Source organism: Ziziphus jujuba, chromosome 5, assembly GCF_031755915.1.
Source record: "Ziziphus jujuba cultivar Dongzao chromosome 5, ASM3175591v1".
Lineage (NCBI taxonomy): Eukaryota > Viridiplantae > Streptophyta > Magnoliopsida > Rosales > Rhamnaceae > Ziziphus > Ziziphus jujuba.
This window is the reverse complement of record NC_083383.1, coordinates 2,151,409-2,177,525: the sequence shown is the minus strand read 5'-3', so window position 1 is coordinate 2,177,525 and position 26,117 is coordinate 2,151,409. Positions and strand designations below refer to the sequence as shown.

The following is a 26,117-nucleotide window of genomic DNA, read 5'->3' as shown; positions in this document are numbered from 1 at the left end:
GCTCAAGAAGACAAAAAAAAAAAAAAAAAAAAGGGTCCACTTGGGGCTAATGTTATCAAATTCATTATTTCCATGAGTGATACATGCTCAGAGGAGTTAATGATGCTCTCTATTTGTAACCCCATAAACAAAGTTAAAAAAAAGCGCAAAAAGACCCAGTTGGCTGGGGTTCATATTCTACTACTCTTCGACGTTTCTTAATAAAAAGGCTCTCCAGACCTTTTTTTGGGAAGTGAGGAGGAAAACAAGGGCACAGTGGGTGAGAAAAGGCAAAAGGGAACAGAAACACACACTTGAATTTTGGGCGCAACATATGGCATCGTTTCTGTCACTCTCTCTTTCCAGTCCATCTCTGCTTGCATATTTCCATTAGTATTACCATACGCTCCCCTCCTCGACCCCCAAAGTACTCTCTCTTTATGTTAACCCCACCACCTTTCCCCACAGTTCCCCACTCATACCAACACAAAAAAAATAGAAACAAAAATAAATTAAACTCCCACTCTCTCTCAGTTCTCAGTCCCTGACTCTCCCTCTCTTCTTCTTCTTCTTCTCCTTCTCCTCCTTCCTCTCTTCCATGGCAACGGCTACTTGGTTTATCCTCCTACTCTCTCTCTTCACCACCTTAACCTGCGCTCAAACGCCCACTTCTGATATCCAAGCCTTAATGTCCTTCAAGCAAGGCCTCCACGACCCGCTCGGCGCTCTCGACGGCTGGGATTCGTCCACGCCCTCAGCTCCCTGCGACTGGCGTGGCGTGGTTTGTTACAATAACCGAGTTCGTGAACTTCGTTTGCCTCGTTTACACCTCGGTGGCCGACTCAGTGACCGGCTTGCTAACTTGCGCCAGCTGCGTAAGTTGAGCCTCCACTCTAACAACTTCAACGGTTCTATTCCACCTTCTCTCTCCCAATGCGTTCTTCTACGCGCCGTTTACCTACAGTACAACTCGTTTTCCGGTAATCTTCCGCCGGGGCTTCTCAATCTCACCAACCTTCAGGTCCTCAATGTAGCTCACAACTTCCTCAACGGAAAATTATCCGCTGGCATTTCGCAGAGCCTTCGGTATTTAGATTTATCGTTCAATGGATTCTCCGGCGAGATCCCGGCGAACTTCTCCGTCGACTCTCAGCTCCAACTCATCAATCTTTCTTTCAACCGGTTTTCCGGCGAGGTTCCGGCGACTATCGGGAGACTTCAAGAGCTTGAGTATCTATGGCTCGACTCCAACCAGTTGTACGGAACGCTGCCTTCGGCTATTTCCAACTGTTCGTCGCTCATCCATCTGAGCGCCGAAGATAACGCTCTCCGAGGTTTGATTCCGGCCACCATGGGAGCGATTCCGAAGCTCCAAGTGCTTTCGTTGTCTCGGAACGAACTCACCGGGTCGGTTCCCGAATCTTTTTTCTGCAGTGTCTCGGTCAATGGGTCTTCTTCTGCTTCTTCCTTGAGGATTGTTCAGCTTGGTTTTAATGCGCTCACGGGTATTGTTAAGCCGCCAAATGCGAGGTGTTCGAGTATATTGGAGGTCTTGGACCTTAAAGAGAATCACATGAAGGGCATGTTCCCATCTTGGTTGACAAATTTGACGGCTTTAAGAGCAATGGATTTTTCTGGAAACTTCTTTTCTGGTCCATTGCCTGTTGAAATTGGTAATTTTTTGAGATTAGAAGAGCTAAGAGTGGCCAATAATTCATTAGTTGGTACAGTTCCTGGTCAGATTGTGAAATGTAGTTTGTTACAGATTCTTGACCTTCAAAGCAACCGGCTTTCTGGTCAGATTCCTTCGTTTTTGGGAGGATTAAGGAGCTTGAAGATGTTATCTATTGGTGGAAACTTTTTCTCCGGTCTTATTCCGACAAGTTTCGGACAACTTTCTGAGCTCCAGACGTTGAATCTTAGCACAAATAATCTAACTGGGAAAGTTCCCAAGGAGCTCATGCAGTTGAGTAATTTGAGTACGTTGGACCTCAGCAACAACAAGTTGTCGGATGAGGTTTTGTGGGATAATATAGGAGACTTGGAGAACCTGGAAGTTCTGAATTTGAGTAATTGTGGATTTTCAGGAAGGTTTCCTGCGAGTATTGGAAGTTTGATGAAGCTTACTACGCTGGAGTTGAGCAAGCAAAACCTATCAGGGGAGTTACCAATAGAGATATTTGGGTTGCCAAGTTTACAAATGGTTGCTCTGCAAGAAAACCGTTTATCTGGGGATGTTCCTGAAGGTTTTAGCAGCTTAGTTAGTCTACAATATCTAAACCTCTCTTCCAATGCCTTTACAGGTCGTGTTCCGACAACATACGGATTTATTAAGTCGTTAAATGTTCTGTCTCTTTCGAGCAATAGAATTTCCGGTGTTATTCCAGCAGAGATTGGTAACTGTTCTGATCTTCAAGTGCTTGAGCTTCGATCGAACCGCTTGGTGGGCAACATTCCAGGTTCTATCTCTGGCCTTTCTCATCTGAAGAAACTTGATTTGGGTCAAAATAAATTGACAGGTGAAATCCCAGAGGAGATCGCCAACTGCTCATCCATGACTTCTCTTTTGTTAGATGGTAATCAACTTTCAGGCCATATACCAAACTCACTGCCAAAACTATCCAATCTCACAATGTTAAACCTCTCCTCCAACAAACTTACTGGGGATATCCCTCCAGATCTTCCCCTCATTACCGGCTTAAAATACTTGAATTTGTCTAACAACAATCTTGAAGGCGAAATTCCAAAGGCACTGGGTTCTCAATTCAATGACCCTTCAATTTTCGCGTTCAACGATAGATTGTGTGGGAAACCACTGAAAAGAGAATGTGCAAATGTGAAGAAAAGAAAGAGGAGGAAGCTGATTCTGCTAATCGGTGTTTCTTTAGCTGGGGCTCTCCTTCTGGCATTTTGCTGTTGTGGATATATCTATAGCCTCCTTCGTTGGCGTAAGAAGCTGAGAGGAGGCCTAACTGGTGGGAAGAAAAAGAGTCCTGCAAGAGCAAGCTCGGGAGCAGATAGAGGCAGCGGAAGTGGAGAAAATGGAGGACCAAAACTTGTGATGTTCAATAACAAGATCACATTAGCGGAGACATTAGAAGCAACTAGACAATTTGACGAAGAAAATGTGTTAAGCAGGGGAAGATATGGACTCGTATTCAAGGCCTCATTCTCAGATGGAATGGTGCTAGCAATTCGCCGCCTTCCCGATGGTTTTCTCGACGAAGGTGGATTCCGCAAAGAAGCAGAGTCACTAGGTAAGATCAAGCATCGAAACCTGACGGTACTACGAGGCTACTATGCAGGTCCTCCTGACGTGAGGCTCCTTGTTTATGACTACATGCCAAATGGGAACCTTGCAACTCTACTGCAAGAAGCATCTCACCAAGATGGTCACGTATTGAATTGGCCAATGCGCCACCTCATTGCACTCGGCATTGCTCGTGGCCTTTCTTTCCTGCATTCGGTTTCTGTTGTTCATGGCGATGTGAAGCCGCTTAATATTCTTTTTGATGCCGATTTCGAAGCCCATTTATCGGAATTCGGACTTGACCGGTTAACCATAGCAACGCCAGCAGAAGCCTCCTCATCTTCTACCCCGGTTGGTTCACTGGGCTATGTATCTCCAGAAGCTGCATTGACCGGCCAAGCTACAAAAGAAGCCGATGTTTATAGTTTTGGGATCGTTTTGTTAGAGATACTGACGGGAAGGAACCCAGTGATGTTTACACAGGACGAGGACATTGTGAAATGGGTGAAGAGGCAATTGCAGAGGGGTCAAATTTCGGAACTTCTTGAGCCAGGGCTGCTTGAGTTGGACCCCGAGTCATCAGAATGGGAAGAATTCTTGCTGGGAGTGAAGGTTGGTCTTCTTTGCACAGCACCTGATCCACTTGATAGACCATCCATGGCTGAAATTGTATTCATGCTTGAAGGTTGCCGGGTCGGACCGGACATCCCATCATCGGCCGATCCCACTTCATTGCCTTCTCCAGCTTGATATTTTTTTTATTTATTGTTATTAAATTATAATTAATTTGTTTTCTACCAAAAAAAAAAAAGGGAATTCTGATTAATTTTTTCCAACATTGTTATTATTTTATTATTTGTTTAAACTACGTATGAAAATCTCACTTTGAATACGACTAGTGGGTCTTTAAACTTTATACCTCCTTTTGCTGAACTGAACCACATCAGCTTTGACCCGTCGGCGCCGTTAGGGAAGTTTTGTGTTGGGGTTTTTTTTGGGGGGGGACCACATCATTGTCAAATTAAGTTTTACACATTCCCGTGCCGTGTGTGTTCTCGTGAGAGAGAGATGAGGATCTGAAAAAGAAAGAAAAAAGTCCAATTCCCGCCAAATAATAAAAAGACTGAAAAACTGAACCGGGGATTGCCACGTGGCGACTAATAAAGAGTGGAGAAAGTAGCCGTTAATGAAACATGAAAGCTTTCTTTATCGGAAACAGTGATTGGAAGGCTTCAGGATCCGTGAATGTGTCGGCCCTTATAAAATTAGATTCTTTGGCCTCCTGCCACGTCGGATTTTAAATGGGGCGAGCGAGTAAAAAGGGCGAAAAAGTGTTGACTAGCACGTGGCTTCTGACCGGCCTAAAGCCTTGTGGTTTGCTTGTGATTTTGTGAAGCCATAATACGGTGGCACGAAAATTGTATGCCACTGGGTCCCACAAGAACTCAGGTCTATTTTTAAACCAGTCGTAACAAAAACACACTGAAACGCATCAGAAATGTGGCAGGGACAGGTATAGTACGTGACCAAAAACAGTGAAATATAATGCTGTTTCAGACTCGGATCAATTATAAACGAGTAGGGACCCGGCACCACATTAATTCGGGTCATGACAGTAGCCTGGCAAACAGTATATGCAACTGTTGGACATGTCGTTTTCCATACTGGTTACAAAATTTACTACAGGAAATGGGGTGGATGGGTTACTAAACCCACACCCATATCCTGTTTCGGCTTCTATCCGACCCATCTTCCAAACTTGATTATGGATTTCCAATCTTGTCATCAAGGCAAAGTTTTAGATGGCATGAGCAAGGAAAAAAGTTATCCCATCTCAAAAGTAGCCACTGACTTTAAAATATTTTCCTACCACCATAAAAGTTTGTACCAACAATTGGTAATCACAAAGGCTTTATACCGAGCTTTCACCTCTGAGGAGGTCGAGACTTTGAAGAAACGAGCCTACAAAATACTATACTAAGTGTTACCCACTCCACCAATCATCGCAACACAGCTAATTAATCTCAAACCCCAACCATAGAACACCTCAAATTAAGCTGGCAAATAAGACCCCTCGAAAACCCAAATCTAACCAAAAAAAAAGGAAGGAAAAGAGAAAACCAAATCTAAGAAAGCTAAGGACCACATTTTGTTTAATGGCTTTATTGATATCACCTAACCAATACGTGCTCGATGCACCTCTGTCATAATTTTCAACTTTACTTCCATACATTTACAAATGGTACCATATAAGGACATCATGGAATGTTAATGAGTTTCCACTTTCTAGCATTAAGTATAACTGAATCTAGCATATAATATGCAAGCTTCTTTTATATGCGCATTGGTGGTAAAGTATATCTTCCACAATATTTTTGTTTGTTATATACATTTTAAATGTACATAACCATACATTGCCAGCAGGCATTTTACCCAAAGGATACACTTAAAAGAATGGAATGATTTATGAATGGAACATCCTGAGCATCGTCTTGATAATAAATATATAATTGGAAAAATATGTCACGTTGTTTTCAGGCAGATGTCAAACCTTCTGGAAGTAATTCATCATCCGGATTGGGTGATAGAAATCTGCGGCAAGCATAGAAAACAGCTTCATGGAATCCATTAGGGTTGTCTATGAAGACAAAGTGCCCACCCTGCATCATATTTCAGCAAATTCTATATATCAATATCACTAACTTGCAAAAAGTAATCAGTCAGAGGAAGTTCACATGCAAGAGAGAGAGAGACAGAGAGAGACAGAGAGAAAGACCTGAGGAACCCTAATAATTTCACATGGGACCTTCATATGCTTCCGAGCTTCTTGAGCCCCTTGATAGTTCATCCAGTCATGATAGCCATATATAAAACTGGTTGGCACTTTCCACTCTGATGCACTGCATATAAAATAACCTTACATCAAAATTTCACTGCATTGCAGCCTTTCTTTGCTAAAGAATGACAAAATTTGATATAAAATTACTTTGCTGGTATTTAAATATCTATTTGAACAAAGACGTATAGTAGCCTCTCACTTGACAAAAAGAAAAAATAGTGAAGTATATGTGGAAAGAAGAGAAGTTTTAAGTAGCCTCAAGTAGCAAAGAAATAGAGTTCACAGATCGGAAGGCTGTTAAAATGTGCAAAAGAAACCTAGGGGCATCTTGCAAGCAATATAACTTCATTTCTCTATAAATCAGCAGATTTAAGATGAGTAAAATACCATACCTGTGTAAAAGGGGCATCCGTGCAAAGGCTCCAAAAGAAAATATATATTTTAAGCACAACTCTCCACTACCTTTTGCCGCTAAAGTATGATACGTATAATCTTCAATTGAAAAGGCAACCATGAGATACCATGAATAAACATCGTTGTTACACAGCATACACTAAATACCAATCTCACACTACCTGTTAGCAGCCTGGACTCATCTTCGGTCAGCAACCCATCTGAATGAGAATTAAATCTAGCAGTGGTGTACTTTTTAACAAGATCAGGACCCCAAGGACCTAAACCCCTGTAATAGAACATAATTACACAAGATTGAGGCAATGGCTACAAGTTGCAGAGTAAAATAAAAAGAGTGCTAGCTGCCTAAATTGGCTAATGGAGGAAGCCAGAAAAGCACAATTAACAAGGGATAACTAATGTGAATGCTTTTAAACTTTTCCTGGCCATGGAAGTGGACAAACAAGCAGATCGTTCGAGGATCCAGGCCAATTAATAGATCACAAAAGAAAGGTGCAAATAGATCATAAGTTGAAATACACTTGTTATAAGAATTTACAAAAATGAAATGCAGATCCAATCCTATCAGTAGAAAGTAATGACCCAAAGATACACTAGCAGTCTTTGAAATTAGTGAAAAAGGCTAATATCGAATACAAAACTATTTTGTAGCATGTGCTGAAGAGTTTTAGCAAACAGAGCTATCCAAAAATTTACCATAAAGAGTAGATGGAAGCTGCAAGTTCCTCACCCTTCCAAGCATGCAAGCCAGAGAGACATAGATATGCTATGCATGCACGTGCAAATAGCATGGAAATATTTGTTTGCGCTGTGTGTGTGAGTCAGACAGTAACTTATATGTCCATGAGCATGCATAATTGCGTGCATATGCTTTTGCACAAGCATTATGTGCCCAAACACCAAATATAGAATCAGAGAAATGTATACAAATTAACAAGCTACTTCTTGTAGAATCTGTCAAATAATTCAATTGAAACTAATACTGAGTGAATAACATATTTACCTGACAAGCTTCTGAGGAGTAAAATTAGACTCCCACAAATGGTTCAGAATTGCTCCTTTCCATGTTGCTCTGAACCGGGTAAGCCACTCAGACTTGGCATCTGATTCAGATGAAAAGCCAGCAGGACCAACCAAAATCAAGTGCTTAACATGCTCCGGATGCTATTAATTAAGATAAAATCGACATCAGAAATAGGGTAAGGCCATATTTGTATAGTGCTAAAATTCAAAAGTGACAGCAGAAGGAACTACCTTAAGAGCATACTTGGCTGCAACATACCCTCCAAATGAATGTCCAAGCAATATAAAGTTACTAAGGTTCTTGACTTTTCGCCATTCTTCAAAGGAATCAGTGAACCATGCCTCGGTTTCTGCATCATCAATGACAAGCTTACAAAATGAATCAAGCATAATTTATTATCATAGTAGTTAATTATCTAACACCAAAGAAATTTTGAAAACCTATGTTCCATTTGAATTGATATCTAAACTCACCTTCAGTGCTTTTGCATGTAAAGTCAGGCCTGCTTGATCCACCCCAACTGAAAAGAAAATCAAAATTAAACAAAAAGATACCCCATGGTACCATTAAAGATCTTAAAATTCAAGACAACAAACAATTTACACAACAAATGCTTTTTAGACAGTCCTCAAGATCTTAGACTTTAGAAGGAAAGTTTTGACATAGTCCTCATTGATGCTGGACAGCTCTAAATACCAGCACAAAGAAAAGAAATGCCAAGCAGCAAATGGTATAATCTTGCATGCGAATCACCAAAACAACAGCATACGAAGAATTTCTGGATCCATTTCATATAAAGTATGTGTAACACAAAAAATAAATAAATAAAAAAATATCACCAACCAGAAAAGTTCTTAGCAGATAACTTTTGAGTTCAAATAGCAAAGATACCAAATATGTTTACTATTTTTTTGTGTAAGCCAAACAAATAAAAGACAATATAAAGCATAGGAAAATAGGCCAGGCAAATTTTTAAGCGAAAGGAAAACTACTCAATTTGTCTCCTAGATTCTCTACAACAATGTAAGTTATGCTTCTTTTATGTGTGACATTAATAGTCGAGAGAAAAAAAAAAATAAGGAGAAAAAGAACTCGTTCAATACTGATGGTTGGTACAAAAAAGGTAACTTTCAAAGTTCCGAACAACCTACCAAGGAAAAGGAAAAAATTCAATAAAAAAAACAAGCAGATTCAGGACAAAAAGAGCTCACCCAAGTTGATCAATAGCAATAACCCTGAAGCGGCTGGCAAGAGCATCAAAATTCCTGAAGAAGAAGCCCTGAGAAGCACCATACCCATGGACCATTACAAGAGTTGGGGAATCATCTTTACTGTCAAATGTAACCGTGTTGATAAACCTCGGCTCACTGCTTTTAGATCGAAACCACCTGACTTTAGAACCTGGTGGGCCAGATCCTATATTAACCTGTTCTTGAACATAAGGAGTCCTGAAATTCAAGCAATAGACCCACCATTTCAAATGAGAATCCTAGCTATCAATGGTACCAGAGCTATAACAGTTTGTCAAAATCAAATCTTAAAAAGCAGAATTCCTCGTCAGAAAGCACTATTCTGGACCGAATGTCAAAAAGAGCATGGTAATACTTAGTTGGTAATTTATTACCCACAGGATACCCCAAAAAAAAAAAAAAAAAAACAAAAAATCCTTGAATCCAAAGAATTCTATATGCTCCGCTTGGTTGCATTTGCAAGCTAAACGAAACAAAGTTCTCTGGTGTCAGACTCTTAACCCTCCAAGAAGCAACCAATAAAAGAACCTCCTTTTGATGAATTCAATAAAATGACAGGTATGCGGTTTGAATTAAAACGCGAAAAAAACAACTCTTAATTAGAGAGTCCAATCCAGAAGAATGAGATATGAAATATGAAATTTCCAAATTCGAATAAGTGCACTTAGGGTTACAAATGGATATAATTTTTTCAATAAATTCGAAAGACTTTAATAAGATCAGCGGTCAAATTTGAGAGCGCTTATCCAACTAAATACACGAACAAAACAGACAAGAGTCCTAGGGTTTGAACTTTAAATGAAAAAGAGAGGAGGGGACTAATTACTTGACTAGAGATAGAAGACGCTTCTCGGCAGCGATGATATGATCCGTGGAAGTGGGGATCCAACGAAGTACAGAGGGCCAAAGCGACCTCGATTTCGATGATGACAATGAATTAAGCTCGGCGGACTTTCCGATCTCCTCGGCCATTCTCGTCAACGCACTGGAACACCGATGGCGAATCAAGCTCATACGATTCCTTAACTGCTATAATAACCGACACACACCAATATCTCAATTTTTCATTTATTTATTTATTTATTTTCCCCTTCCTCTCTTCTCTTATATACCGCCTGTATATTTATACTATATGCTCTGGTCAGTACGCGCCATTTTGACTCCAAGGCGACACCAATGGTTTGGCATTTAAAAAAATGAGAAATGACGCTCATTTTTGAATCTTCCACAAAAAGGGCATGGTCCACGTTACACAACGACCACCGGATTCTTGCTCTTCAAGTTCTAATGGTCACGTGGATCAAATAATATACGTTGGCCATGACGTCACGTGCAGCTACACGGGCCATAAGGCCTTTTTGTTGTTTTTGCTTCGAAAGCTGTTAGGTCATTGCGGCAAATAAAAACAGTCCAAATCACTTACGAAGCTACTCCGTTAAATCTCCCGATCGAGACCGACCGCTTCGAATACGTTTGACTTTATGGACCTCATGAAATTGTTGTGCAGACGAATCTACCAGGTTTTAAAACTAGAGAACCATCTGTTCTCACTAATGCCGATCTCATTTTCCCCGGAAAATAACAATTAAAAAGCGTATTAATCTCTGCACCATCGATACCATTAGCCAAATTTATCATCTGTTCTTTATATACATATATATTTCATGCAGTTACCCAACAATAGGAATCTAGTTGCTCACACCCCCTCCTGATATAGCCACGGTAATGTATCATATCAACTTTCATTTCACAAACCATTTCGTTCTACCATAAACTAGAGTTGAGAGAGAAGACTGAAAGAGAGCTCTATCCACGGCCAGGAATACCAGTATTATGCAGAGAAAATTGTCATTATATAGGGTTACAGCTTACTATAGGTGCAAATCAAAACCAGCAATTATTTGAACAAGCATAAATTTTAATCCTGAATACACCATAGGATGAATAAAACACAACTTAAATTTATTTAAAAATATTCATTTAAAATGTAAAACTAACTGCTTGTTCTGTATCTACCACCAGGTACATAAATACGAATTAAATTACATCACAAAGGAGATGCTTTACAACACTTCCCAAGCTCAAGTACTCCATGAAGGCATGCATACACAAAATAATTCTTGCCAGCAAGCAAAATGCACTCTTAGTCAGCCCTTGACTGACCCGCTCGAGAAGAAAGGATGATGCCAACAATAAGACCGTATAGTGCAAGTGCTTCCGCAAAAATAAGGATGAGAATCATCCCTACAAAAAGCTTTGGCTGTTGTGCATTGGCTCTGCAAATTACAGAAAAGCAGTCAGTGGAATCATCTACCAAGCAGGAACTAGATGGAAGAGAGATAAACGTATAGTTCTTCAATTGAGCACACTATTTTCCAGAAAAAGTCAATCCAACAAAACTATAAGATCAACAAATTAAAGACTCGTGAAAAGCATATATGGCAAATCCTAAAACATATAACCTTATAAATGCAAAAAAGTGATGCTGCTCAGCTTTATACATCACAACTTTAACAACACTAAATATTAGACCTAACTGTTCACCAAAGTACTCCTTGTTAAAAAGCCCACAGATATCTTTCTAAACTTCAATCTCTTTCATAACACAGAGACCAAACGAAAATGTATATGTTTCCAGAGAGAGATTACAGCAAATAATTCCTGATGGATAAGAATAATGCAAATCTAATGTTTCCTAAGGTAGACAGACGAACAATCATGCGTATCCCCAAGATAACACTTATTAATTAACACCTAAAAATGCAAATAGTACCACTTAAATAACACTAGCTCATTGGTCATTACACCGTGCAGCATCACTGTAATACCAATTGGACCCAAAGGGGCAGTGTACACCAAAGTGTTACCACGTTTTAAGCATCTATGTAAATAACCAGTAACAAATGTCCAAAACATTAACCATATATTCATTAATAATATCAATAATGCTGGACAAATACCAAATCGTAAGTCATGCTTCCTAAACTAATAGAAGATTAGTAGTAAGTCATGCTTCCTAAACTAATAGAAGATCGGCTATTGTTCAATCCTGAAATGGAATATAGAAATTCACCCTAAAAGGCTAAAACCAATGAATCAACGGTTGTTGCAGAGAGTCAAATTCACCTCAAGTACGAAGTCCTCAATAAGTCATGATTATCATAATAACAATAACAGATGAGTATCCATATCCAAGTAGGAAGAGACAAATTTCTCTCTTTACCACAATTCTCATGAAAAAAAAAAAAATATATATATATATATATATATATGGATATTTCAGAGGTTTCTCCTTTTCCAGAAATTAACATAAGCAAAACACATACATATTTTAACAATGACAACCCACCCCAAAAATGACATTAGCAATTAGAATTTACAGATTCAATACACATGTCAATCAGAGTTCTCCAAATCATCATTCAGCATTATGCACGAGAAACAGGATTTGTGGATTGCATACATCAAGGTCAAAATTCAAGAGCAAAACTAAATGCAGGAAAATATAGATAAGACAACGCAAAGAGTGAGATCAGAAGGGGAGAGAGATACCTAACACCAGCATCACCGACGATGCCAATAGCCATACCAGCGGCGAGGCCGGCAAGACCACAAGCGAGACCAGAAGAAAGATGGGCATAGCCATCGAAGAGGTAATAGGATTTGGCCTTAGGATTAATACCGGTACTGATGATGACGGCTACGATGAGACCGTAAATACCCAACACTCCAGCCATAACCACCGGAACGATCGACTTCATCACCAGCTCCGGCCTCATCACTCCCATCGAAGCCACTCCTACCCCGCTCTTCGCTGTTCCGTACGCAGCTCCCATGCCTGTAAATTTCCAACATAACCCCCCCAATCAAAACCCTAGATCTATAATTTAAAAATAAAATTGCAAAAAAAAAAAAAAAAAAAAAGCCGTGAATTATATTAGTAAGCAAATTGTTTTACAGGAGAAGACGAGTGCGGCTGCAGCGCCGATGAAGCCAAAGAACGGTGCCGTTTCATCTCCGCTGAAAGTCGACGACATTTTCCCTACGTGACGAGAGGTAACAAGACGATCCGATCTGAGAGAATTCAGATGGGTGTTAGTATTTTACTTGCCTTTTTGTTTTAAATATATATATATATATATATATATATATATATATATATATATATATATATATATTGTTTTCTCTCTTTTTCTGTGTTTTCTTTTTTTCCTTCCTTCTTCCGGTCGGTGAGGGTTTGTTAATACTCTGCTAATGTCGATCCCACACACTGCGTTTCGATCTGTAAGCCTCGGCTCTCAACACGTAAAGTTGCAATGACATTTATACCCGCCATGGAGATAAACTAACAGCCACGCGCGTTTACTTCACTTCTCGTAATAATATAATTACACTTAAATCATGTTTAATAGTTGTTTTATTTTGCTTCAAAAAATAAAAATAGTCGTTTCATTTATTTACATTTAGGGAAATTTCATAGTTGTTATATAGTCTGCTACTCTGCTTAATATTTTTTTTTCTTAGGTCGTTTAATTGATTGTCCTTGAAACAGGCATATTTTCGATCCATCACTTTAAAAATCTAGACTAAACATCTTAAAATCTAAACTAAATTTTTAATCAAAATATTTACCAAATTTAATTACATAATAATATAATAAATAATTTATCAATATTTAATTATTTTTAAAATTTTATTTATTCATTTAAAAATTCAATTAAGGTTATATAAATATATCAATACATCTCATTCAATATATTTTTTGATAAATATTTTAGTATTTATAGCACTATAAAAAATTTTAAAAATAATAAAAACATTAAAAAAAATAAAAATAAAAACTGTTCGAAGCACTAGGAACACCAGAAAAAGAAACCCAAAAAAAAAAAAAAAAAGACAGTAGATAATGTGGAAATTTTAAATTCAATGGGAATGAATAAATGAAATAATTTTAAATCCTTAAATATGAATGGAAGAAATTAAACTTCAATTGATTAAACTCTTTTTTTAATCAATAATACTCGGATAATACTATGCGTCCGTACTTCTAAATTTCACTTGTCTCTGTCTTTTAATTTCATTAAATTATCAACCATTTGGTAGTACTCTTTTTTAATACGTCCCAATTCCGTCAAAGGATTTTCTAACAAGTTTCACCACTTCAAATAAGCTTATTTAACTTCCCAAGCCCAAAATAAAAATAAAAATAAAAAATAAAAAATTGTTACCTTTTCGGAAAAAAACAAATCATTAAGATCATATGGTTAGTCTCTCAGAAGAATTACTTCATGGAAGACAAATATTGGTTAGTTTTTTAGTCTCTGTTAACTCATAGACATGCACAAAATGGCATCGAAAGCCTACTTTATCAGAAACAATTGCCTGAATCTCCTGGACAAAATAATTTTAAACATGTAAACTAAATTCTCTGTGATATCCCAAAACTATCTTTCCCCCCAACGAACAAGTAGATAAGTCATCTATCAATAGCGATGAAAATAACAAAAAGACATGAAAGTACAGAAAATGAACCACGAATTCTCCACGGCCACAAAATTTTACATCCTCCAGCAATAATTCAGCCGAAGGATCAATCAGAAAACGCAAGAACCATACTAAATAGTGTAATCAATTAGCATCAATTTGAATAGCATACCTCTTGGCAGAACAGGCACATCAGCTTTCCACCCTAGCAATAATAAGAAGTGGTGTAAGCCGCAATGTAGTAAAAGACAAGGGCTCAAAGATAAAGACTGGAGTTTCCATTGTCAAAAATGATAGACAGAAGTGTTGCATAATGCCCAAACTTCAAACCATGTTTAAAGCTGGAATTACTTTGAAAACTTAATCTGCTGTACAAATTAAAAATATATAGAGAATAAACAGCAAAGTATACTCACCTTATCCTTACTTATTTTTAATGTCGATCACTACCATAGAGTCCTTTGGATTACAAAGCAAAAGAGGCTTCAAATATGTATCATGTCAATGAGTTTAATTACTCATGACATGGGGATAACACAGTATGAAAAGGTTATACAAGCAGTAATGAATGCAGAAAACAGAAGTAAATCCAGGAAATAGAATTTTCAACCCTCAAAGAGGTGCTGCGGTGACTAATGCAAGATCAAAGTTATGTTGCACGAATATGGGACAAGAAAGCAAGTAATTGATGTTCAACTTCAAAAATCTGGAACACAAATGAACTACTTTGGAAAAGGATTGAAAAAAATTCTGTATGCTTCTTGTCACTAAAACAATTCTACTCTGTACACAATGAAAGCAAAAATGAGTCAAGAACAATTAGTATCTCATCTTGGGGATCTGAAATAAAATTGGGGGTGATAATTTTTCACCCTTAAAGTACAACCTTGATCAATGATGAACCAAATATGGGGTTGTGATGTTATCTTTTGTCTGATGATGCGCATAATCCAGCTAGCAAAGTCACTTGAATGACGCCAATTTGTTCCAGGCAGGATGCCACTGTAACAGCCATCCAAAACCCACCCACTCCCAATCCTGAATCACATTTTTACAAAACAAAACTGCTAGGTAGCAACTTGCGTCCATTGAGACCTGCCACATCATTTAACCATCGGCAAATATGTCATTCAATTTGTCATTCCAGTAGTGAATCATTAACAGCTTATTGGCAATTTGAATGAAGCATCAATCCAGGACAGTATGCCCATCAGTGTCAACATATATGCCGCGTAGTCATGCAGGAATGATGAACACACTTCTACATGTCTTGGACAGAAGTGTACAGAGAAACAAAAAGCTAACCAGCCTTCATGACTTCACAACTGGCTTCGCTGACATGTGCCTCTCAATTAATTTATCCACAAAGGAACGAATCTGCATGTTTAAGGCATCCAAGGAGATTTTATTTTAAAAAAAAAAAAAGTGTAGAAGAAGAAGAAACATGGAAACACTATAAGATACTGCCAAGGTTCCTTTTATTTCCATTCTTAAATATACATATTGTTAAAATCAAGGCAAGATAATCAAGGCAAGATAATAAAACCAAGATTGCTGTAAATATAAATACTACCAATTCGAAAGGAAAAGGAAGTATATTAATGAAGGTTTAGAAACAGCATTTTAAAATTTGAACAAAAAGTTTAAGGCAACCAACCAACGTTAAAAATCTCTAGCCTTGGGAAGAAAATCATTTGCTTTAGCAACTCAACAGATCCCATAATAATCAAAAAATTCTAACTGGAAGTAAAAAACCATAGTAACCCAAATAAAATATCTAAGTTTACAAGCAGTAAAATTGAACTGCACCTTGTTTCTACGCTTGAAATCAAGAAACTCAGAAACTGCCATCGATTTCTCTGCATCTGTAGCCTGCTCCATGACCTGAAAATTGAATGAAGATTTTCTGTCAAACAAACAGTGGTAGCAGAACCAGTATCATATTCGATCAAATTGTACTATTAAGTAACCCATGATAGTCTCATTACTGCTTCTATTGTTTTCTTATTAATATAACATGAACAAAGGAGGTGGGAGTATAGTAAACAACCAACCTTTGTTGCACTTTTCTTCATTATTGACTTGTATCCATCTTTATCTATTTTTTTAGCCTTATAAAGGGGCATGAGCAACGATGCAACATAGTCTACCACAGCCTGTTTAATACGGTCTGCCCCTCGATGATGGTCTTTTAAGGACTCCCTTTTCATAGTGACCTGTGAAACAGAGCTCTCATTAGCTAGTCCATCATGCTTCCAGGTGGGTACTTTTGAAGTTGTATTAGAATCCTCCTCGTCCTTAATATGCACAGCTGGATGGTAGAAATCAGAATCAGCTGCAGCTGCTTGTGATTGCCATCTCTCAATCGCATGATAGTCCTTTATCCCCACACTACCAGCTGTATCAACCCATGCTTTCGTATAAATACTGCTGTCAACAGCAACACTCTCTCCAGAGTGCTCTCTAAGGTTCAAATGACTAGCAATCTCATTCGAATGGCTTCTTTGTGAGAGGTTATCAGCTGAAATTCTTGAATTATCAAAGTTGACACAAGTGGCAGAGAAATCAACAGACCAATTCCTAACTCTGCAGTTCCTCGAGTCTATTTCTGATATACAATCTTGTCTGCCCAAAACACCACCAGACCACTTCCTCCTGACATCATACTCATCCACTTGAGCATATTGCTCTCTTCTAGCAAATTTGTGAAATGAGGGAATCTTAGGAAGCTGCAATAATGCATTATTCTTCGCTTCTGAAGATGCATATGCCTGCAATGTAAAACAGTCAATTCGTGCAGGAAGACAACATAGGAAAATGCATAAACAAGAAGCAAATATTTATCAAATGTGGACCTCCACAAAATTAACTCCACCATAACAAGCAACGAGTTTTTGGTAAGGTGAGACCAAGAATTGGTATCAATTATTTACTAGTAAGGATAGTACCAAAAGAAACAAACCTCAGCAGCTGCAAGTGCTGCAGCACGGGCTGCTTCAGCAGCAGCAATGGCAGCTTTTTCTTCTTCAGTCATAACAATGTCATCATCTACCTTGGTACCCATTCTGACTGTTGAACCTTGAGATCTTGATGAATTAATTTCTGATCTTGATATATTTGCAGTTTCTAGTCTGACTATTTTGCCATTCACTTTCTTAAAATTTGCATTTGAAGGTAAGTGGCTTATAGTGGCTGCAGAAACCTCACAACTTTCTTTATTTGACAAAGAACCATGATTTGTGTGTAGAGGTGGCTTTCCTGAAGCTGAATCTTTAACAGATTTTCTTTTTGATGAATCTACAACATTTAACTGCCTTGAAAACTTTAATCCACCACTGGAAGCTTTTTCCTTGCGGAAGACTTCAAGCCACACGCTAACCAGTTGGCTTGCTATGGCACGTATATCACGGCTAGTATGTACGCAAACTTTTTCTTTTACAGTCTTCCCTATGCCTATACCAACATATGAACAATAAATTATAAGTACCAAGTAGAAACACGTTTTTAATAAATGATTAGCACAGCATTCCTTTACAAGAAAAAAGTTTTGTCGGAAAAACAATTCAGCACGCAGAGACTACATATGAATTATATCTCTCCTGTTTTCAAGTTTTCACTAAAATGAAATTTATGTATAAAAATGTGTACTCAAACGGAACTTTCAGAAAATATGGATTCCAATTGAATCAAACTTTCACAAACAAAAAAACAATAAAGGTTGGAACTTAACACAGAAGTAAATTAGGTATGCCCCACTTTGACAACTGAACAATAGTAAGATATTAAAACAATTTCAGTTACTATTAGAGGGATCATCTTTGTTCATCAACCTTCCATCTTTAAAGGTTCATTCCAGTCACAGCCTACAGGTACCAATATAGGATCATAAAAGATTTTTCACTTTTGAAACACATATATATCTACACAAGTATATAGGAGGGCATATAAGTATTGCATGCATAGATGACTACTTGGAGGCACTAAGGAAAGGCGCACATAGGCGTATCATACTAGATGCAAACCAGAAATAAGGATACAGTACCATACAATTTTATGCTTGCATACATGACCATATAAAGGTAATAAAATGCATATGGACATGTATTAAACCAGATGCAAATCAGAAATAAGGTTATGATACCAGATAATCGCACAGATAGTAGGTCTGTCGAAACCAGCACAAGAAGACGAACGCAATGCCGCAAGAGTTGGGTCCCATCCTTGCCCATAGAGTCCTGTTCGAATTTACAGAACATGTACTCTCAGAAAAAAGAAACAAAAAAACAAAATAAACAAAAATTAAATGCTCTCAACAGCTAAAGATCATACAGACATTTTATACTTGGTTAATTTAGTAATAAATTTATGCACAATGGGATGCACAAAGTACCAGTATCCATGAGTTAAGAGTAGTCAATCCTTCTCTGGTTCCAGCAAAGGACTTCAAGGTTTCACGAGGAAGTCTCAACAACTCTTTCACCAGATGCAACCGTCCAGCAGTGGTTTTTGCATTAAAGAACATGTCCCGTAGAAGGCCTTCTCTGGTCAAAATTTGAGTTCCATCCAAAGAGTTCTTATAAAGGACATTGGAAAGTTCAACTGCATCAAGTCTCTTTGTTATGTCCCTAACTTCATCCATTTCGGAGTCAGACTGTCTCTGTAAAGCTTCCATTGCCTCTACCTCTGCCGTATAATCATTTCCAGTATTGAATATATCAATTATACGGACCGCCTCCCGTAGACCACTCATCATTGCACCACCAACTGTGTCAGGATGCTCCTTACAGGTAGCTTCACCAGCAAAAAATAAGCAGTTCTCAACAGGCCGGCCTAAAATATCATAGTCTTCTCCAGAAGCTCCAACAGCAACGTAAGAGTAGGCACCATAGCTGAAAGGATCCCTGCCCCAGTCTGTCACCACTGATCCAACTGGTTCAGGTACCTTAGCCTCCCCAAACAATTTGCGTAAAACCATTAATGCGTGGCGTACATGGTCAGAAGAACTGATACTTTGGCCATCTATAGCTGCTTTACCAACCACTAATGCTATAAGAACGGGAGCACCAACTGTTTTTCTGACATTCCAGAACATAAAGCACTTGCCTCTCCAGTTTGTTTCCTCAGCAGTTGTTCCAAAGTAATCCACGGAATCATCCCAAAAAACATCTGGAAATTCCAAAATTACTTTATTAAGAACTCCAAAGCCAAGTCGCTGGATGGAAGAATGTTTCCAATGGGGCAATGGAGGGGAAAACTTGATGGTTTCTGCTTTCAAACACCCAAGTGGTACAGTAATCAAAACAGCATCTCCAAAAAAGTCACTGCCATTTGATGTGGAAACTTTGACTTGGTTATGCTGGCCATCTAAAACTCCAGAAACCTTGGTGTCATATGAAACATCAGTCACTACATGATTCAAGTAGATACAAAGTCCTTCTCCAAGAGACTCAACAACAGTGCTATAACCTCCTTTAATCATGCAATGAGCTCCTCCAAAGCCACCATAAACATCATCTTGGTTCCAGTTGGGTAGGGATACTTCTTTCAGCAAAGCAGCACAGCCATACTCCAAGTTGGCAAAATGCCAATCCATAACTCTCCTCTCAAGAGGACTCAAAAGCTCTTCCTCAGAACAATGTTCCTCAGAAACTCTGCCATCAGTACTTACTCTGGAATCAAAGATACCATCCGCAGTAGTGTGCAGCTTTTTCTCTTCAAGATTCATTCCTGATCGTACCATACGACGCCTAAGAAGAGCGTATTCCAAACCCTCCTCAAGGGACATTTTCATTGCATGTTCTCCCCTCTGAGCAACAAGTAATAACATATCATCAAGAAGACTGTTGTATTCTGCTTCCAATGCTTCATCCAAATCAGAAGGAACTTTTTGGCTCGTTACAATGTCATAAAGAGGGCAATCACTATTTAACACAGTCAACTCAAGCCCCATCTGTGCACAAATCAAAGAAGATGGATCTGGTCTTCTCTCAGTGGCCACATCAGCCTCAACACCAGTGATAATGCTAGCACCAAGATCCACTGGAACAGATAGAGTTGACCGGTCTGTATAAACACGGCCCCCTATTCTATTCCTTCCTTCTAATACAGTTACGGAAAAACCCTGACGTTGCAAGTGGCGTGCCGCAGTTAAGCCAGCAGGACCAGCTCCTATCACAATGATTTTCTTTCCAACTTTTGAACAGCTATGCAGGTGATGATATTTCCCTACATCATCATCTGCTATGGGTTGAATACTTTGTGATTCATTATCTATCTTGGGAGTTTTTCCTCCACCCCATGTCTCACAAGATGGATCAGTAATCACACAATTTACATTGTTTGTTCTGTTTGGGAATTTTGTATCAATACTACCATTCCCATTACAATTAGCCAGATATTTTTCTTGTTCCGTTGCATTTGCCAACTTCAATCCAATATGTGCAGCAGATCCACTGCCTTTCATGGCTTCATGTGTCAAGTCTTCACCATCCAACATAGCACCATTATTTACTTCATTTGAAGTTTTAGAACTCTTGACCTGACCAACAATAAAAGAAACTCCATCCTCTGAATCAGCAAGCGAAGCCCCAGAACTTTCAAAATTCTTTTCTCTAAGAAGTTTATAATTATGTTTGGTGCCAGGTTCTGCTTTATCCTTCTCAGAAGCAATTCCAACATTTATATAACCCTGTCCAAAATTTATAAGAGTTAAAGTTAGTAACATGCAGCTGAACAGTTCAACACTCCCATGGAAATGATCCAACAGTTATTACTCAATACAGAGAACGCAAGTAAGAAAAAAATTCCACATCAACCTTTCAAGAGAATAGATACCAATAATACAACAAAGCAATAACACGCAGCTGAATAGTTCTTCACTCTCAAGGAAATGATACAACAGTGATTACTCAATACAGAGTACCTAAGTGAATAATAAGCTCCACAACAATCTTTCCAAGAGAAAAGAGAACAACAATACAACAAAGCATAATGTACTTCAAAAAACTTACACTTTGATCAAGGAATGCATAGATCTCCCTAATTAGGGATGCACGTGATGGTTCATCTGTAGAAGCAGTATCTGTGACCCCACAGTCAGAAAGAGGTAAAATTCGACTAACATCTTTACTCCAGAGGCCTAAGATCTGATTCCTGTGTTGCACCAAATCAATGAAATACTACTGAACAAGATTGAGTTTTACCAAAGCAGGCATGAAAGAGCAAATAGATAACTAACAAAATATCAGTGATATTTAAATGAACAATTTTTGGAAAAAAGTTATACCTAGAACTCAAATGGCATTCAGCATTCTAAACTCGAAGATTCTAAGTTCAAGACATAATCATCGAGTATATGGATCAAAACAAAACACACAACAAATGTTATTCACCTCATACAATATCATTACAAATATTATGGGATTGCATGAAAATACATGAAAGAAGTATGTCCTCATAATTTTATATATTAAGAAAGCTGAAATTTCCTAAAAACATGACACCTTATATCAGGTAACACAAAAGGCCAAAATGGTAGATGGTAACTCATCAGCATAGGAAAACCATGACACTAGTAGTAGAGACTTGAAAGCAACCCTGCCTAATTTTAGAGCCTGGTTTCACAAATAATACTCACCTGCATTCCAAATAGTCCTGAAGCCCACCTCTACGCTTCAAAATCTCCTTAAATTTAATCTTCTCTACAGGACCAGCTGCATGAGCTTTAAGTCCAGCAGATATGGCTGCTGCCCCACCACTTTCAGCCTCTGTAACAATACTCAAAGAGGAATCAAATTTCACCCTTGCTCTGGATGATCGGTCATTGTTAAAACCTTGATCATCTATCAAAATCTCCCAATCAGCATCCCCCTCATAAGCCATATCTCCATGCCTACGCTTTTTAGGCTTTCGCATAGTCCGCTGGATAGATAGTTTATTATCTTTATTTTCAATATCAGGTAACGATACCACATCTTCTGGGTTACTACCATTATCATCTGGAGTTATACATGGAGAAGAAGTTCCATCAGCTTCTTCAGTAGCAGAAACATCATCATGACTAGGATTATAAGCTGCTTCGTATGCTTCATTAGAAGATGCATTTTGAGAGAAAATGGAATTGCACTTCTGATTGGCAGCAGCATAAGAATTTTGTTGGATACAAGGATCTAATGATATCTCTTGATTATTCAACTGGAAACCATATCCAGATTTATCAACTTCAATAGAATCGATAGCATTAGGAGATAACCAATCATCACACACCGCAACATTTTTTTTCCATACACCAGAAGCAGCAGCTGGCTCTTCAGTGCAAGTATTAGGACCATGACAATTACTACTGGTTTCTTCCATCTTCAGCTGATCAGAGCTATGGTGAGACACATTATGTTCAGAGCAATGGGAATCTTTTGAACACTGACCAGAATCAAGCTCACTATGGGATTTCAAAACTTTCTCAGTCTTAGACTGTTGGGGTAACGCATAAGTATACCTGCTGCTGGACTCATCATCCTCACCAAACTCATGGATTTCTTCAACCCGTTTTCCAGAAGATAGAGACTTGGGCATTTCAACAACATCATGCATTAGAGTTCTTGTGTCTCCGGTAGAGGAATGTTTTAATCCATTCTTTAAGTTGCAGGTTTTCAAGGCAGCTATTTGTCTAGGAATGGAGCAACTGTCAATGTCTTGAGCAATGTTGAACTGATTGCCATCTTCTTCAAAAAATTTACTTGAGTTACATGGGTCAGGCACATGTCCCTTTAGAACAATTGAATCACAAGGACCACCCATGTCTCTGTCTTGGACCTTAGTATGGGACCTTGAAGGTGACGAAACAGGTGCTGGATCCTCCGGAATAACCTTCGAAGGTGTATTATCTTTTCCATCTGCGGGTTCAATTCCCTCAAGTGAAATAGTATAACCCAAAGAAGGCCCTCGAATTGTCTCACGATTATCTTCCATGCAATTAGAAGCTTGACAAAAACTGTGGTCCAAACTGTGATTGTCTGTCTTACATTTTTCAGAGGCAGATACTGAATCAGCAGGATGCAAAGCAGAAGCTACAGGAAACCTCTCTTCGGATTTCTGATTCTTACAGGTCACTCTTGCAGCAGAAGCCATTTTGGGTCTCCTCACAGCCACAGGTTTGAAATCTCCCCAAACACCTTCTGAACAACGGCTCAAATCATCCTCCAAAATCTGAGAACCTTTCTCTTTCAGACTGGAATTCACACGAGACTTTCTAGTCGAACCAGATTGTGCTTTATGGAATAATGATGATAATGAATCTTCTAAATGGTTATTCAAGGTTCGACTAGAACCTTCTCCAAGCTGCAAGTCTGACTCATTTTTATCCTTCAATAAAGAACAACCAGAACCCATAGACTCTGAACCATCGTCCAAGGACTTCGAAGTTGAATCAACATTGGGTCTCTTTGCCTTTCCTTTACGCTTGTTCTGCATTCCCATATCCATGGTCACATCAGATCCATCGTCACCATTCTCCACACCCCTTGGTACTGACTTTGCATCCAGACCACCACCATCTACATCTACAGGCCCAGTAGATGATGGATCGGAAGACTCGACCATATCCAACACAGAGCCACCCTTTCCCCTCATTGTTCCAGAAGCAGTATCTTTCTTTGGAGCCTTCAACTTCTTCCTGAAACTCGCCAACGTATCATCCATTCCTCCAAAATCGTCATCTTCAATCTCAAACTTCTTGCCCCTCTCGCCACCTCCCTCTATTCCGGACTTAACCTTCTTAGGGTTCCTCGGTCTCCTAAACTTCAATAGAGACCCAATGGGCTCGTTATCATCCGAATCAATACCAACCTCGATTGGCTTCGATCTTTTCTTAGCACCAGACTTTTTTTCATCCCCTTCCATTGTTGTCTAAGCCAAAATTTCCAGAAATTCACCAACGGCAACACACCTTTTTGTAACCCTAGCCGAGTTTCTGTGCCCAAACCAACATGCAACGATCTGGAAAATAATTCATAGCCTTCCACTTCTCTATTTTCAATAAAAGAAAGCTCATATTTCAAGCACAACTCGCTCTTCCACGATTAAGCTATGAAGAAACAAATTTAAGCTTAACCCAAATATGTCTATACCCATCAGCAATACTCATATATCCGCAGAACGTCAATAGAAGATTAAAAAATAAAAAACATAAAAATATTTAAATATATCAAAAGGAATATTGTAAAAAATTATTTGATAAAAGTTCCTGCCAATCAATGAGCTCTCGTCCACGAATTGTCAATGGCTTTCTCTTCACTCCAACCAAAAAAATAAAATGAAATAATAGAAAAAAAAGAGGAAGAAAAAAAAGGAAAAAGAACCGAATTCTAACCTAGGGTTTTTTACGAAGTTAGTAAAGCCCTAATGAAAGGGAGGGGTAGGGAATATCGGACCTGAACGCCTTCGAGCTCTGATATTATGGCGTCAATGAAATTGTCGAAGAGAGTGATGTGCGCACGTTAGCGTGTCGCTGTAGAATTAGGCTCTATAAAATGCGCCGGGAACGAGGAACGAAAAACTAAACGTAAAATTAAAAAATAAAAATAAAAGGAGTAAGTAAAGGACGGGAACGTTTCGACGTTTCGTCTGGAGGAGGGCTTTATCGCCCAACACGATTTGTGAGTGTGCTCTTTTTTTCTTTTTTCTTTTTTTTTTTATATATATATTTTTCTCGTGAGAGAGAGAGAGAGACGAAAGCCCGGGAATTATTAGCACAGTGTCCATCTACCGAAAACGGGAAAGGATACGTTTGGAATCAATTAGTTTTGACTCGTTAAAAATTTTGGAAACTTCTGGATCATTACCCATTGGGCTTTTGCTACTGCTAGGCTGCCACAAGTTTCCTTACCGCCTTTATTCCTTCCTACCAACATTTTTTTTTTTTTTTTTTTTGAAAGTACCAACATTTCTTATTATTTGCCTCTTATTATCATCTTTCATTTCCCTCCCTATTAGAAAATAAAATAAAGAATATTCTTTTCTATTATTTTGCCCAAATACAACCATTTCTATGATAGTTATGTTCTGAACTGAAGCTATATGTATTTCTATAATTTTTATATAACCAAACCACAAAAATTAGTATTTTTTCCCAATTCTAAATATCAAATTTTTGTTGTCCTCATTTAGAGAAACCCAATCCTCTTAATCATAAATTCATAATACAACATTTGTTTGAGCAATTTTGCTCATTATATTGTTTTTTGGCCATTACAGCTTGTAGTACTCTCATTATTAAACACTTTTTAGTTGATCAATTTCCAAAGCTAGATTCATACTCATAAAATTCAAAGTTATTATCAAATATTTTTTCCCAACTTTGATAATTAATCTCGTCTAATTTTACAATAGCATTCATAGGTAAATACTGCAAAAATGTTCCTATAAGAGCATGGGCAAATTTATATAAGGTCCAAGGGGGCAAGTGCCCCCCTTATTATTATTATTATTTTTTGGGTAAATTTTCATATATATAATTTTACATTTTTATCATATTAAATAAAGTTGAGCCACCTCTAAATTTTAAATTTCTTATTTAATTTGTCAGATTTTGATTTTTTTTTCTTTCCTAATAAAGGTCTAAATGATGCTTAATCTAATCCAATGGTTCAAATAATCTCTACTAAATATGGTATATTTTTTAAAACATTAATATTATTAAAATTCCCACATTTAATGGAATTTTTATTATATTAAAATTTTCATTGTTTTAATTAAATTTTGTTACCTTTCTATTTTTTTAATTAATCAATAGCTAATAAATTGTAATTAATTAAAATTTTAACTTACAAATTTGTTGAATATTAAACAATCCAATGGACTCTTTATTTATCTCATTTTTTT

General features: G+C 38.0%; 4 protein-coding genes across 7 annotated transcripts; 1 reads left to right on the top strand and 3 right to left on the bottom strand.

Annotated features, from left to right (window-relative positions):
• Positions 1-38: 38 nt before the first annotated feature.
• On the top strand, positions 39-5,386 carry LOC107420401 (probable LRR receptor-like serine/threonine-protein kinase At4g36180). Its single transcript, XM_016029351.4, has one exon. The coding sequence runs from the start codon at positions 578-580 to the stop codon at positions 3,977-3,979; it is 3,402 nt and encodes a 1,133-aa protein (XP_015884837.2). The 5' UTR covers positions 39-577; the 3' UTR covers positions 3,980-5,386.
• A 142-nt stretch (positions 5,387-5,528) lies between these two features.
• On the bottom strand, positions 5,529-9,956 carry LOC107420399 (1-acylglycerol-3-phosphate O-acyltransferase). The gene is made up of 9 exons (XM_016029347.4): positions 9,583-9,956; positions 8,718-8,954; positions 7,980-8,026; positions 7,737-7,855; positions 7,486-7,646; positions 6,644-6,750; positions 6,461-6,560; positions 6,006-6,129; positions 5,529-5,889 (listed from the first exon to the last, which is right to left on the bottom strand). Exons 1-9 carry the CDS (start codon positions 9,768-9,770, stop codon positions 5,764-5,766), a joined length of 1,209 nt encoding a protein of 402 aa, XP_015884833.2. The 5' UTR covers positions 9,771-9,956; the 3' UTR covers positions 5,529-5,763.
• A 741-nt stretch (positions 9,957-10,697) lies between these two features.
• On the bottom strand, positions 10,698-13,052 carry LOC107420369 (V-type proton ATPase 16 kDa proteolipid subunit). Of its 2 annotated transcripts, XM_048475354.2 has the most exons (4): positions 12,935-13,052; positions 12,715-12,904; positions 12,309-12,594; positions 10,698-11,032 (listed from the first exon to the last, which is right to left on the bottom strand). In XM_048475354.2, exons 2-4 carry the CDS (start codon positions 12,791-12,793, stop codon positions 10,900-10,902), a joined length of 498 nt encoding a protein of 165 aa, XP_048331311.1. In that variant the 5' UTR covers positions 12,794-12,904; positions 12,935-13,052; the 3' UTR covers positions 10,698-10,899. The 2 variants fall into 2 exon arrangements, with proteins under 2 accessions (XP_048331311.1, XP_060673634.1); XM_060817651.1 differs by lacking the exon at positions 12,935-13,052 and having other exon boundaries at positions 12,715-12,918.
• LOC107420385 (lysine-specific histone demethylase 1 homolog 3) lies at positions 12,906-24,965 on the bottom strand. Of its 3 annotated transcripts, none has more exons than XR_009639114.1 (9): positions 21,877-24,964; positions 21,251-21,392; positions 18,631-20,928; positions 18,382-18,475; positions 17,203-17,693; positions 16,295-17,011; positions 16,050-16,124; positions 14,657-15,617; positions 12,906-14,445 (listed from the first exon to the last, which is right to left on the bottom strand). XR_009639114.1 is itself a non-coding variant. In XM_048475869.2 (9 exons), the coding sequence occupies exons 1-8, from the start codon at positions 24,135-24,137 to the stop codon at positions 15,552-15,554; spliced, it is 6,144 nt and encodes a 2,047-aa protein (XP_048331826.2). In that variant the 5' UTR covers positions 24,138-24,965; the 3' UTR covers positions 12,906-15,335; positions 15,546-15,551. The 3 variants fall into 3 exon arrangements, 2 of the variants coding, with proteins under 2 accessions (XP_048331826.2, XP_060673633.1); XM_048475869.2 differs by having other exon boundaries at positions 12,906-15,335; positions 15,546-15,617; positions 21,877-24,965; XM_060817650.1 differs by having other exon boundaries at positions 12,906-15,617.
• Positions 24,966-26,117: the final 1,152 nt, after the last annotated feature.

Excerpts from the sequence above, each read along its gene's own strand:
- LOC107420401 (XM_016029351.4), top strand. The coding sequence starts at position 578 with ATGGCAACGGCTACTTGGTTTATCCTCCTACTCTCTCTCTTCACCACC.
- LOC107420399 (XM_016029347.4), bottom strand. The coding sequence starts at position 9,770 with ATGAGCTTGATTCGCCATCGGTGTTCCAGTGCGTTGACGAGAATGGCC. Across the intron at positions 7,647-7,736 it reads CAGCCAAGTATGCTCTTAAG|CATCCGGAGCATGTTAAGCA; the intron begins GTAGTTCCTTCT and ends CTTAATTAATAG. Across the intron at positions 6,561-6,643 it reads TGAGTCCAGGCTGCTAACAG|ATTATACGTATCATACTTTA; the intron begins GTAGTGTGAGAT and ends TTTCAATTGAAG.
- LOC107420369 (XM_048475354.2), bottom strand. The coding sequence starts at position 12,793 with ATGTCGTCGACTTTCAGCGGAGATGAAACGGCACCGTTCTTTGGCTTC. Across the intron at positions 12,595-12,714 it reads AGCCGCACTCGTCTTCTCCT|GCATGGGAGCTGCGTACGGA; the intron begins GTAAAACAATTT and ends GGAAATTTACAG. Across the intron at positions 11,033-12,308 it reads GTCGGTGATGCTGGTGTTAG|AGCCAATGCACAACAGCCAA; the intron begins GTATCTCTCTCC and ends TGTAATTTGCAG.
- LOC107420385 (XM_048475869.2), bottom strand. The coding sequence starts at position 24,137 with ATGGAAGGGGATGAAAAAAAGTCTGGTGCTAAGAAAAGATCGAAGCCA. Across the intron at positions 21,393-21,876 it reads CAGGACTATTTGGAATGCAG|GAATCAGATCTTAGGCCTCT; the intron begins GTGAGTATTATT and ends GGTGCAACACAG. Across the intron at positions 17,694-18,381 it reads ACTATCTGTGCGATTATCTG|GCATAGGGAAGACTGTAAAA; the intron begins GTATCATAACCT and ends ATGTTGGTATAG.